Source organism: Danio rerio, chromosome 13 (genome assembly GCF_049306965.1).
Source record: "Danio rerio strain Tuebingen ecotype United States chromosome 13, GRCz12tu, whole genome shotgun sequence".
NCBI lineage: Eukaryota > Metazoa > Chordata > Actinopteri > Cypriniformes > Danionidae > Danio > Danio rerio.
In genome coordinates, this window is record NC_133188.1 from 41,092,443 (window position 1) to 41,105,896 (window position 13,454).

A 13,454-nucleotide genomic window follows, 5' to 3' on the forward strand; every position below is an offset into this window, starting at 1 on the left:
CACTGGATATTTTCCCTTTTTTGGACCATTCTCTGAAAACCCTAGAGATGTTTGTGCGTGAAAATCCCAGTAGATCAAAAGTTTCTGAAATACTCAGACTAGCCCGTCTGGCACCAACAACCTTGCCACATTCAGTCACTCAAATCACCTTTCTTCCCAATTCTGATGCTCGGTTCGAACAGCAGCAGATCGTCTTGACCATGTGTACATGCCTACATGAGTTGCTGCACTGTATTTGGCTGAGTAGAAACTTGCTTTAATGCAGTTGGACAGGTGTACCTAATAAAGTGGCCGGTGTGTGTGTGTGTGTGTGTGTGTGTGTATATATATATATATATATATTTTTTTTTTTTTTTTTTTTTTTGTAAGCTTTTTTTCAGTCTCTGGAAGGTTTTATATGTGAGTTCAGGAAATCAGGTTTTGTTTTCTGATTTTACACTCGTTTATTTTTTATTTGCTCATTACAAAATGATACATTTGGATAAAACATTAAAAAAAGTTCAACTTGTTTAATCACAATACTCAAAGTGGCTTTGATTAAACTTGAGTATTTCCTTGTTAGGAGACAAAACAACATTAAATACATTTCCTTAGTTTAATTATTCTTAATAAGCTTACAAAATGAAGTGTCATCAATCAAAATACATGCACATCTAGGTGCAGGTGTGTAAAATTAGCATGTACACAGATGCAAAGTGAACACAAACATCCACTGTGATCAGTTATTAACAAATGCTTCTTATTTTGGCACAAGCTCTTTAGTCTCCAGATTGATCATCTCTTCATCCTCCTCTTCCTCCTCCTCTTCAGGTGAAGGTGGACTGTTGGAATGAGAAAGTAAAACTGCTGCTCCACCCGCTGCTCCACCTGCTGCTCCACCCGCTGCACCACCAACTGCACCACCAATTACACCACCCACTGATGCCACTGCTGCGGCCGCACCGGCAGACAGTCCGGCAGCACCTGACCAGCAAAAAAAAAAAAAATCATTAAATTCATTAAATCATTAAATTGGTGAGCTTTGAGTAACATTGTACTGTTTATGTGTCCTTTGTATTATGCAAGAACCAACTGATGAGGAGCTGTTGATTTATTAGAAAACAATGCACAATCTAGATGACCACAAAGGAGGAGTGTGAGACCTCAGGTGTGTTTTATCTACTAATAATTCAACAGATCGGTGTCGATTATTGTGCTTTTATTACAGCTACAATACCTAAAACATAATTCAGGTGTTGCATTTCAAGGCATTTGTCAGGTTTTTGTCCTCATCTGTTGTTTGTAGGACTGCTTTACTCACTTCATCCAAAACCCTTTATTCTAGTTTTTATTTTTGACTGTTGTTGGGTGTGAAGGTACGTTAAGCTTGACATTTTAACATGACCTTTCTGTGGTCAATGCTCCTTTGAGTTCACTGTATTTTGTTCCTCCAGATTGTATTATTTTTGTATTACGGACAGAACAGTAATATTCACATATACATGTGTGATATTGCCATGTAAATATTTGTTTTGAGTTTGAGAGTTTTTCATGGTCTGCCAAAAATATATAATTTTTATTTAAAATTGCCTTTTAACTTTTAATGGATGAAACGTGAGGAGAATAATACACTCTCAGAAAAAAGGTACACGGTGGTACAAATAATGTTCCTTCAGGAATAGTTTTGGATCTTTGTAAAAGTTGTACCTTATATGGTACAGAAAAGACCTCCTATTAAAAATTTATTAAGTTCTATAATACACTAATAAAAAAAACAACTAGTAAAACATGAAACTATAGCAATTGTAAACTAAATATTTAAGGCATTTTAAATAAATGTTTGGTAAGCATTTTTGACACTTTTAAAGTACAAAGTGTCTTGTCACTGTAATGGTACCTTCATGGATCAGATTTGTACCTTTAATGAAGGTACAATATTGTATCTTCAATATTGAAGTTAGAATATTGAAATCTTATAATATTGTAATATTGTACATTTTAATAATGTATTATTAAAAAAACAAAAGGTACATTTTGGTTTCACATGATACAAATGAAGAGTTCAGATGCAAAAACCTCTAAATGCCATCTGAAATATTCTTCTAAAATTAACATTTTTATCAGGATCCTGTGTGTAGGTTCAATAATACTATTTTATGGCAAAGATAAAGTGCTTTTCCTGGTCTTTAAAGTGAAATATCTCAACACAAATGAAGGAGGCTGAGAAAAAAAAAATCATTTTCGATGGAAATTTCAGATGGTACTTAGATGTTTCTGCATCTGAACTCTTCAAATCATGTCCTTAATAGAAAATAGCAACTTTATAGGTAGCTATAAAAGGGTCAAGTTTTAAATAGGAAAAAGATCAAAACATTTTTGGGGGAATTTTTGAGTGAAATGCTAATGGTTTAATCTGATTCAGTGATTTATGCTAAGCTAAGTTAAAGTACTCCCATCAGATCCAGAAATTGGCTGAATGGATTAAAAAAAAATTAAAACACAACGATTGAACTTTAGGGGAGTTGTAAAATAAGTCTATTTCCAAAAAAAGTGTTCCTTTAAGGCAGGGGTGTCAACCTCAGTTCCTAAGGAGTGCTGCAGCTCTGCACAGTTTAGTTGTAACCCTGCTTCAACACACTTAATGGTGCAGAATGTAAGTTTGACGCCCAGTGGTTAAACTAGGTATTACATTCCTGGATCAAAGCAAACAGAAGTGCAAGTTGACAGATTGATGACCAACAGGAGCGAGTCTGACAATCGCGCCTAAAGGCCGATTTAAATCATGTTCTATATAAAACCAAAGGCACGAAACAGACGGAATATTTTCCATATTAAGAGGAGGTTTTGTTTTAACCAACACCTCGAATTGATATATTAGAAACAGCTTTTATATCTCACAGGTAAACCATAGGATAAACTGTGATCACCTCAGGTCCACCTCATGTGCTTTATTCAGTGTTAAATGCTGATAATGCGAGTTGTAATGCCATTTCACATGACATTTATTGCCATACTATTGAAAGCAGCAGCAGATAGTTCACCTCAGATTCTGAAAATAAAATAAACTGTTTGACATTGAACTAAACACATATGAGTGATTCAGCATGTACAATGAATAATGTTAAAGAGTTTTAATATGTATTAACTAGAGTTTAAACCTTACCATTTCGTGAGTGAGTGCATATTCTGTGCTTCTGAATGGCTGTATTTAAATTTCTGTCGTGTTTCGTCCGGTGCAAACAGATTGCAAATCACTGCAAATTTTGTCATGTAGCGTTTTGTTAGGACACGGGGTTACGATATAATCTGCTCCCCTAATGTTTACATTTTTAATATTTATTTTATTTGCTAATTAATAAGCTCATGTGGAACTATGCCTATGTTATTTTAGAGTCTGCTACTGTCCTGATGCTTTAAGAGCCTTTCTGACGAGTGAAGGAAATACGCAGTTTTTCGACAAGTCACGCGGGGTGCTGAAATATAATTGGCTAAACTAGCATTGGGCGGGTCAAAAAAACCAAAACAAAGACAGCCGTTCCGGCACATAACACACATTTTCAAACCAGAATATCTGACTTCAGCATTGTTTTTCAGATAAACAAGAATGTTCACTTGGCACGTTTCTGAAATATCTGCAAACATATGATGGTATTTTTAAGCTTTAAAAGAGTTATAAAAAAAACTTGCATACAGCATCTTTAAGCTGAGCTCACACTGCACTTTTCTGCCCATAGACTTCCATTCATACGAATTTGAATGCGACAAACCGGAAGCACAAGCTCATGTGACAAGTTTTTTATAGTTCGCTGCATTCGACAGTTCTATTGAGTATCAAAACTTGACCTCTCTGTACAAAAATGTAAAACATGGACAAATTGCTATTTTTTTTTATGTTTAATCATCATGTTTATTCCGGCCCCTTTTCACAGCACCGTACAACAGAATTCCTCAAGCTCATTCCTCAAGCATTATCTGTAGGTTTCAAACAAGACTAAAGGACTCAATTATTTTGATCAGGTGTGTTTAAACTGTGCAGAGCTTCAGCCCTCAAGGAACAGAGTTTGACACCTGTGCTTTAAGACATTGAAATGTATTTACCTGCTGACTGGAGGACGGCGACCAAACTTCCTGCTGCAACAGCACCTCCGTTAGCTACGGCTGCTGAAGACATCATGCCGGCGGCCAGAGAACCTGCTGCTATACCAGCAGAGGTGAACCCAGCCACGGTCAGTGCCACCGGAGCTAACACAACTGCAGCAACTAGTGGACAGAAACACCACTTAATATCTTCTGCATAAACAACCCTTAAAGCATCTTTACCTGCTGGAAGTGGAACTTGCATTCACTATTTTTGTATGTTTCCTACAGTGTCTGGCTAAGTAGAATAATTAGTCTCATGATTACAATTTCATCAAATTGCCTTAAAGACTAACTAAATGCACTACAGAATGTTACGTTTCTAAGCACATGTACAAATCGCTTGGTTGGCTTGGTTTACTGCTCCAACTGCTGGACACCTCAAGCTTGTTAGTCAGGGTTTGAAGTTAACTTTACGTTTTAGGTTACACAGATTTTGCTCCACATGTAAAGTTACTTACAGGAGCATGTATTCATGTAATGTGTTCTCACATCAAATAATTTCAATTTTTCAATTTATATTTTAATATTTGAAGCTAATTTACATTGTTGATTAGCTGCTGGGCATTTCACTCTGTCTCGCACTGAAGGCTGTCAGTATCGACCAATCACAGCAGGCTGTCATCGATCCAATTAGCGCAGATTAGCTTCGTGCTAAGGAGGGGTTTGGGAACAAATAAATCACTGAACGATTCATATGGGAATAATCGCTGGAATAATTAGGTAAAAATAAATGCAGATTGTAAGACCATGAAAGTGTTTTTTGACCTTCCATGCATATTAGACTGTTGTTGGAGACCCTTACAACCAATTTCATATATAATAGGGGCTATTTAAAAACTCACAACCTCTTGAACACTTTTAAAAGGGCAACTGCTTTTACTCTTACTTTCTTTTGAGTGTTAGTTAGAATCAAGCAGCAACCTCCCGCTCTCCCTCAGGAAGCCAATACGGAAGTAACTAAAACTGCAATTCATCCGAAATTCCGCTAGTCCTGGCCGCTCCTGGCTCCAAAACAGAGCAAATTTCAATTGAGTCCACTGTTAGAATGGCCAACTTTACAGCAGAAAAAAAGGTGTTTACAGCCTGGTAGAAAAAAAGATTTTGGTTAATACAGCTAATATTACCCTTCATGACTACTGTGAGGGGGGTGAATTTTTTTATAACTCATCTGTTTCCTTTATATTAAGTTATATTAAGTTTGCATAATTAAGGGCGTGGCCACTTGAGTGACAGTTAGGTCTCGCTGGTCGCCGTCACGTCACCTCAGCTGAATCCTGCAGATTATCCAATGAACTCCGCATATTTATCGTATTTCTGTGTTGTTTTATGTGGCTTTACACAGTAGACTGCCTTTTGGACTTGTTTCCTACAATTATTTGATGGAATGTCATGCTGAGTGCACTTAATTGGGCTCACAAACCATTCACGTGGCCTCCGTTTCCCATGTGAGTAAAGTTATATACTTATATACCATCTCTTTACATGTACTTGTTTTATTTAAGATCATTTATCGTTTATATTTATATTTAGAGCTGTAATGCACTCCAGAATCTGACGAATTGATTAGCTGTAGGCTCTAGAACAGTCATCTGAAGCGTTTTCATACAGTGTTATGCTGGATTTCATCAATAGTCTTGCATTTACTAACACAGACTATATCTGAAGTGTTTGGATGTAATTCGCGTTTTCCTCCTGTTGAGAAACGTCATAAGAACAATGTTTAGTGGCTCTGTGTATTACTACAGTGTGTTTTTAAATGACTAAACACTTTATTGATATAGTATACAACCAAGCACAAGTGGTCAGAATACAAACGAGTGACAAGTGATAAAGTATTAAGCATTTCTCCCAAAGTAAAGTGTGTCTGAACCAGGTCCAAGCTAAATGCAGCATGTGTCTGTAGCTCCGCCTCACTCTCCGCCTCTTTGCCCTTGTTTGGTATCCCGCCGTGGGTGTGATGACGCGCGAACAAAATGGCGACGGTTGGCCGCGCCTACTTGTGGCTTCTTTTGCGCTCTTTAGAAACCTATGGGTGACATCACGGATACTACGTCCATATATTTTACAGTCTATGGTTAGAATACATACTTTGAATAGTTTATTTTTAAGCAATGGTACTTGTAATTGACATTACTAGATTTCCTTAGTCATCTTAAACCCCTGATTCTATTTACACAATTTATGGAAGTATAAAGCATTTCTATATGCAATGTAGATGCTACTGTGTGTTTTCTGAATGGAAATACTTGCACATGTTTTGAGCTCAAGTAATACATTATAAAACAGTATGTAATAATAATCCCATATTGAATGTGAATTTTTATCAAACTGGTGCTGCCTTATATACTTCTTCTAGCAGGAAAAGCTGAGTGCAATCTGATTCTCGGTTTACCTGCTCCAGTTGCAACCCCAATGAGGGTGAACAGTCCTGAAAAACAAATAAATAAAACTCATTAAATCAATGTCTTTTTTTTTTTTTTTTAGCAGATTTGCAGTTTTAACAGTAAACCCAGTCACAATTTTCATTATAAATGCATTTTGCAAAATATTTAAGCACATGTGGATACTCACTAAATTAAGTAAATGAATCCATTCATATATATATATATATATATATATATATATATATATATATATATATATATATATATATTTACAATTTCTTACAATAATGGAGGTCACTGGTTCAAGCCCCTGCTGGGCCAGTCGGCATTTCTGTATTGAGTTTGCATGTTCTCCCTGTGTTCGCATGGGTTTCCTCCGGGTGCTCCGGTTTCCCCCACAGTCTAAAGACGTGCTATAGGTGAATTGGGTAAAGTAAACTGGCCATAGTGTATGTGCGTGAATGCAAGAGTGTTTGGGTGTTTCCCAGCAATGGGTTGCAGCTGAAAAGACATCCACTGCGTAAAACATAGGGTGGATAAGATGGTGGTTCATTCCGCTGTGGTGACCCCTGAACAATAAAGGGACTAAGCCGAAAAGAAAATGAATGAAGGTTAGAAAAATCTGTTTTTACCCTCAAAATAAAGCACCATCCTGTTGGCTGTGGGGATGAGCAGTTTTGTGGTGGTTGAAATTTTGAATTAATTAAAGAACAATTATTGCCACGTTAATACCTCACAAGGCTGTAACTGTTTAAATAACATATTGTTTAATTTTAACTCTTAAACTGCCACAACAAGAAAAAAAATGGATCGCATTTCTTAACTCCTAATGTTGCTAATTAACACAATGCATTTTTTTCAACACATCCCATAATTTCTAAAAAATATCAACCTCTACCAAATGGTTGATATGTCGGTTTATGTTACGGCATTAATATGTATACTATGAAAATCAGAAAACATGAAGTGTAAGACCAATTTATTTAAAAACAATGAAAATAAAACATTTTTAAATACTAAATCTTCATTATTGTTTGAAGTATGCCATTGAATATTTCAGATTGTAATGTACATGTTTTCTTGTTTTGTTTTACAATAAAACCAAAATCAGTGTAGTGCAACAGGATTATATTAGTTTGATTTTTTGTAAACCAATGATGTGTGTAAACCATTAAAACAGTCAAAATATGGTCAACTATTTGGTAGAGCGGGCAGTTGAAGGGAAAGCGGATATTAAATTATATTTAGCTTATACTTTTGCTTTTTGACAGATATTTCTGTCTTCCGTCTCCGAGGATCAAACAAGAAAACAAAGAAAACAATATAGGCCAAAAAATGCAGATTATAATATAAATACACACGCCTTTTTATATCCCATATTAATAAAGCAAACATATATGCTACTCACCACGCCGCCTCATGCTTTTGCAGGTCGTTGTCTACAGAGAGATTAGTTCTTCTCTTTGCTGGACGTAAGGAAACCGAAACTGCTTCCTGGAAATCACGTGTGTAAGGTGTGTTGCTTTTTAAACAAATAACCTTAAAACATTAACTGTATTTTTTACGTGCATCGAGATGTCTCTGACTGTGGATTCAAAGCCCACTTATTTTTTTTTTCAATAGACTGTGTTTGACACCACTGAATCGGGCTATTGTTACCGTCTGAAAAACAACAACAACAACAACAACAACAACAAAAAAAAAACAGCTGAGGAATGTACGTGGGCACTGGGTAGTTGCAAACTTACAAATAGGGCAACAGGCAGTAAAAAAGCAAACAAACAAACAAAAAAAAATACATTTTATTTTGGAAAGCAATTTTTAAAGATTTATATATATATATATATATATATATATATATATATATATATATATATATATATATATATATATATATATATATATATATATATATATATATACACACAGTGCTCTGCATAGACTATATAAGTAAACCCCTCACAAATCATCTTTAAATTTAAATTAATATTTTAACAAGAAGCTAAATAATACTAGATTTGTGCATATCCATTAGATTATTCAGTACTCAGTACTGAAGCCAAATCTGGAGCTTATATATCAAAATAATTTACGATAATGGTCCTAAAACTAGTACAGCCTAATTTATGTTATAGAAAAATATTAAATACAAATAAAAAAGAAAAATCAAGAGAAGCAAACCATTTAGTTGAAAATTAAAAATGTCGTAGGTTGTAAAATATCTTTGTAATTTTTTGCTTGAATTTAATTGTATTATCTTTTAATTTTTAGATATGTTTGGTGATTAAAATATTATTTAAATAAATATATGTTTAATAAATCTGTTCTGTTTAAATGCATCAAAATACATTGCCTATAATCACTGAGAAAAGATAAAAATATTCATTTTCAAAATGGGCTGTACTCAATATGCTGAGCACTTTATATGTATATAATTATGCATAAATGGTCACTATAACTTTAACAATTTTTTTGCACTTTTTTATTTTTACTGAACAGTTGCCTACTGTAAATATGTCCAATAGTGTGACATAGCAAATTTTAAGAAAAAACTACTTTAAATAATATACTGTGTAGATAACATGAAAGCAATTTATGTTTGACACTTATCTTCATATAGTGCTACTTATGCTATTTGAAATTATGAATAGCATTATTTATTTTCTCCATGACTCATTACACATTTGCAATAAATATACAGACTATTTAATATTTAATAATTTTTTGTTCAAAATCATTGACCAACAAATCAGGCTCCAGCTGAAACTTTTGCTTTGGTATTCCCCTTTTAGAGATCCTCCTGAAGAGTGCAATACTTGTAATGCTTCTCAGATCCATCCAATATTATACAGGCGGTTTGTTTCTTTTTATAGACTCCAGTTGCTTTTACAGGAATATCATTCATTGGTTTGTTCCTTCATTTATTTCAGCATTTTATTGCTTTACATATTTTGAAATATGAAAACAATGTAAGGTACTTTAGGACTGACCTAGCACCCAAACTAATAAATCAGCATGTTGAATAGTACATTTATGCATATGTAGCAGATATTATTTTATCCAAAATGAATTAACACTGCATTCACATTTCATAACTTCAAGCATTCTCTGAGAAGCAAAGAACAGAATACAAAGAATACAAGACATTGTGGATTTATATTGCAATTTATTTTAATCATTTTAAAGCAAACTCATAACAAGAGAAAGATCTTTTACTCTTAAGAAAATATATTGTATTGCTATAACTACTGATTGCTTTTAAACAAACAACAAAATTAATTTGCTTTTGCTGCAGCAACTAATGACAAATTATAACAGGACTTTAATTCTAAATCATAGATTTTTTTCAACACGATGTAGGACTCACTTAATAGAGCTATCTCTGGTTCAAATACCAGCTGCACCAGATCTTGCAGGTGCTCCAGTTTCCTCTACAGTCCAAAGACGTTTGATATAATAATTGGATAATTTAATTGGCTGTAATGTGTGAATTGGAAAATGTATGTTTTTTTTTTCAACACTGGGATAGCATGAAAGGGCAGCTGCTCTGTAAAACATATGCCTGAGTAATTGGCGGTTCATTCCACTGTGGCGACCCCTGATAAAGCAGGGAAGAAGGTGAGTTAGTGTATTTTGCAAAATTGTTTGCATTTTATTGTTTAACATATTTTGAATTACAAATATTTACAACATTCAATTACTTTACTACTGCATGGGCTCGTAAACCAGGCTATATGAGCACTTTTGATGTAGTAGCGGCATTGTTCATCCAAAAGGACTTAACATTCCATTCACAATATAACAATTTATGACTTTCAACATTCTCTGAGAATCATAACACAACCTTGTTGTTTCTAGAACTGTTTATTATTTTTGTTATTATTATTTAAGAAAATACAACACAGAGACCGTTGATGATTTATAATGCAATTTATTTAAACCTTTTAATTAAGATTTTAACAAGATTTAATCTGATCTTACTTTGGATAATATATTGTTTTGTTATACCATACAATTGATAACAACAGCAAACAATAAAGTAGCTACAGGAATTTAAGAATATCACATTTAAAAGTAGTTAGTAGTGTCTACTTTTATGGCCGTAAATTAGCTAAAAGTTAATATCATGTAGTGAAGGGTTTGTCAGGCACAGATGAACCGTCTCTCAGGCCGGCTTTTCACCTGCAGCACCTGCACTACAGAGCCCCTTTGGCGCCAAAAACAATTTTAGCTGCGGCAGACAATCCAGCAGCACCTGATAAACAAAATAGCAGCTATTGAGGTGGGATTTAACTGCAAAAGTCACTTTATTTATAACACAGACACACACAAAACTTTTTTGTGTGTGAACTGAACCTGTGATAGGCTCACCAATTGCTTGAAGCAATAGCCCCTTTCACACAGTGATACCGGTAAATATCTGGAAAATTTCTGGAACGACTTTACCGGTATATTCAAAAAAGCGCTGTTCACACAGGTGAGGACGTTACGGAAATTTTCCGGAAAAGAGCATTCACACATCCATTCCAAAAATACCGGTAAATTCTGACATCATTCACCACAAATGAGCTTTAAACGGCTGCGCTTGTATTTGTAAACATTTGACTATAAATTACAAACTCTGTGGATGATCAATATTGTGAACAACTTTCGCAGGATCACTTTCGCATGTCGAGATTCATAATATGTGCGTGTGCAGTCGCTCACAGGCTGTTTTCACAGGCACACGCAAAGCTTGAAGGTAAACAAACAACGGCTTATCATAAGCATCTCATCGATGATTATTTATACAGTTGGCATTAAGAAGAACATATAAACGTGATCTGACTAACTTCTAGCAGCTAAATGTGTCTGGAAAAATATTCAAAGGCTTTTATTCTCATGAACCGCGCGGACGTAAACGCGTCTGAATGTTGTGATTGGCTAAAGCAGACGTCTCACGTCAGCACGTTCTAGACGTGCACGCGCTTATTACGGTAATCTTCCTTCTGCATTCACACAGCGCAGCATTCCGGCAAATTGCCGGTAATGTTACAACTTCTCTTTCCGGAAAATAGCCAGAACGAATTTACCGGTATTTTCAAAAAGGACCTGTTCACACATACAACCTTTCCGGAAAATTGCCGGCAATTTTCCGGAAAGGTCTGTATGTGTGAAAGGGGCTAATGACACCAGCGACCCAGCCGCGACTCCTCCTCCATTTGCCTTGGCAGTTACTGACATCATCCAGGAGGCAAACGAACCTGCAGATATTCCACCTGCTGTGAAACCCATAGCTGATACTGCTGCAGGAGCAGCTGCAAATAGGCCTACTGCGACTGTTGATGAAAAGAAGATAGTTAAAGTTACGTTGTAGCCTACATAGAATAAAAAGAAAGTAATACTGGTTAAATGCTTATTTTCAATGGAAAGTCAATATCTGTGTGTTGTATAAAGTTTATTAATCATATACCGAAATACTGTGAAGATTACTGATTAGGATGTACTCACATGTTTGTTATTTCTGCCTGTACATTTTTTTATTGGATTTTCTGAACATTTCCAGTCAAATGCATACTAATTCTTACAATATTACATATTTTAGCATAACATGTGTGACAAAATAACAAAAAGCAAAAGGAAGGAAAGAAAGAAAAATAAAACAAATAAAGAACAGGAGCGGGTATACATAACATATAGAGAAGAGGAGTTTAGCCGTAAGTATATTCACAGTCCTGGTCGCTTTACAAGTTGAAAGTCCTTTAAGAGTCTCAAAATTAATTTTTAAATCAGCCTTGAAATGAAATATGTTAGGCTTCCTCTCCAACCATTTACATGTGTATGTGAAACTTGCCCAATAATATCAACATAGCCTATTAAACATAAACAGGAGATTCTCATCTATATCTTGTTTATCTATAATAAACATGACATCTCTTTTCTCAATAAAAATTCTATGACTGCCCGTTTTAGACGTTGCTATAGGCTACTGTATTAATATCTCAGGTAGCGCGTGCGCTGTAATGTTGTTTACCACTTCATGAGTCAGCTGGGGGCTCATGTGCGCAGTTCGTGGTGCTAACGCACACGCATAGACTTTGGATCAACTGATGACAGCAATTGTACATCAGTTTAACACATTGTGTTTATACTCTATATTTACTACTATATTCATTCACTTACTATGTAAATGTATTATTATTACATTTATCTGTTTATATTTACGTTGCAGAACCACACACAAAATTTTCTGTTGAATTTGTATGATTTTGCATTCAGTGTTTATTATTTAATTTTTATAACTAAGAAGTTTGAACAAGTAAATTTGGTTTGGTCGACACTAGACGTGACGTGTTAACTCTGCTAAACTAGAATTAGGCTACTAATAAAACGGAACCTTAAACTAAATTATAAAATCTAAATAGAAATGTGTTCACAAAATAAAAAAAAAAATAACTAAACGAACAAAAATGAAACGAACTAAACTGAAATGTAGGCCACAACAAATATAATAATGTACACAATAAGTGCATTGGACAAACAATAATTTAAATGTTAGTACATCATAACAACATTTTATTTATTTATTATCGATAAGAAGTAGCCTTTAACACGTAAAAACATATTTGATATTTACCTGCTCCTGCACCAGCGAGAATTGTAACTTGGGAATAAAAAAAATAAAGAAATAAATTACATGTCAGTTGTTAATGGCCAAACTTTAATATTCTAATTAACTTTACATTCAAAGATGCTTACCTAGACCCATCTTCAGTCAAGTCTAAGCGGAGAAACTCGGAATGAATTCAGATTTGTGAACGCTAGATTAAATGGTTTAGTGGGCGGCTGCTTATCAAGAAATGAAACAGAACAATTCATTTCTCTAGGGTCTCATGTGTTTTCTTTACAATTAATCACCTTCTTCATGTCTTCCTGGACAAAACAATAGACAGAATTCCTTAGAATTAGCTC

The 13,454-nt window shown here is 34.7% G+C and overlaps 1 protein-coding gene and 1 long non-coding RNA gene across 4 annotated transcripts; both read right to left on the reverse strand.

Annotated features, from left to right (window-relative positions):
- Positions 1-418: 418 nt before the first annotated feature.
- Positions 419-8,090, reverse strand: ifi27.4 (interferon alpha inducible protein 27.4). Of its 2 annotated transcripts, none has more exons than XM_073919172.1 (4): positions 7,912-8,006; positions 5,006-6,547; positions 4,078-4,239; positions 419-963 (listed from the first exon to the last, which is right to left on the reverse strand). In XM_073919172.1, the coding sequence occupies exons 3-4, from the start codon at positions 4,151-4,153 to the stop codon at positions 740-742; spliced, it is 300 nt and encodes a 99-aa protein (XP_073775273.1). In that variant the 5' UTR covers positions 4,154-4,239; positions 5,006-6,547; positions 7,912-8,006; the 3' UTR covers positions 419-739. The 2 variants fall into 2 exon arrangements, with proteins under 2 accessions (XP_073775273.1, NP_001278862.1); NM_001291933.1 differs by having other exon boundaries at positions 424-963; positions 6,512-6,547; positions 7,912-8,090.
- Positions 8,091-10,418: 2,328 nt separating this feature from the next.
- Positions 10,419-13,454, reverse strand: LOC101885881 (uncharacterized). Of its 2 annotated transcripts, none has more exons than XR_011005999.2 (4): positions 13,242-13,454; positions 13,120-13,146; positions 10,875-11,821; positions 10,419-10,758 (listed from the first exon to the last, which is right to left on the reverse strand). It is a non-coding gene; the product is annotated as an uncharacterized lncRNA (long non-coding RNA). The 2 variants fall into 2 exon arrangements; XR_011006000.2 differs by having other exon boundaries at positions 11,747-11,821; positions 13,242-13,331.

What these genes read in the sequence shown, in the direction of transcription:
- ifi27.4 (NM_001291933.1), bottom strand. An exon ending in TGGGGTTGCAACTGGAGCAG is followed by an intron (nt 4,240 to 6,511) that starts GTAAACCGAGAA and finishes TCTGTCCACTAG; the next exon opens with TTGCTGCAGTTGTGTTAGCT. An exon ending in CGCCGTCCTCCAGTCAGCAG is followed by an intron (nt 964 to 4,077) that starts GTAAATACATTT and finishes TTTGCTGGTCAG; the next exon opens with GTGCTGCCGGACTGTCTGCC.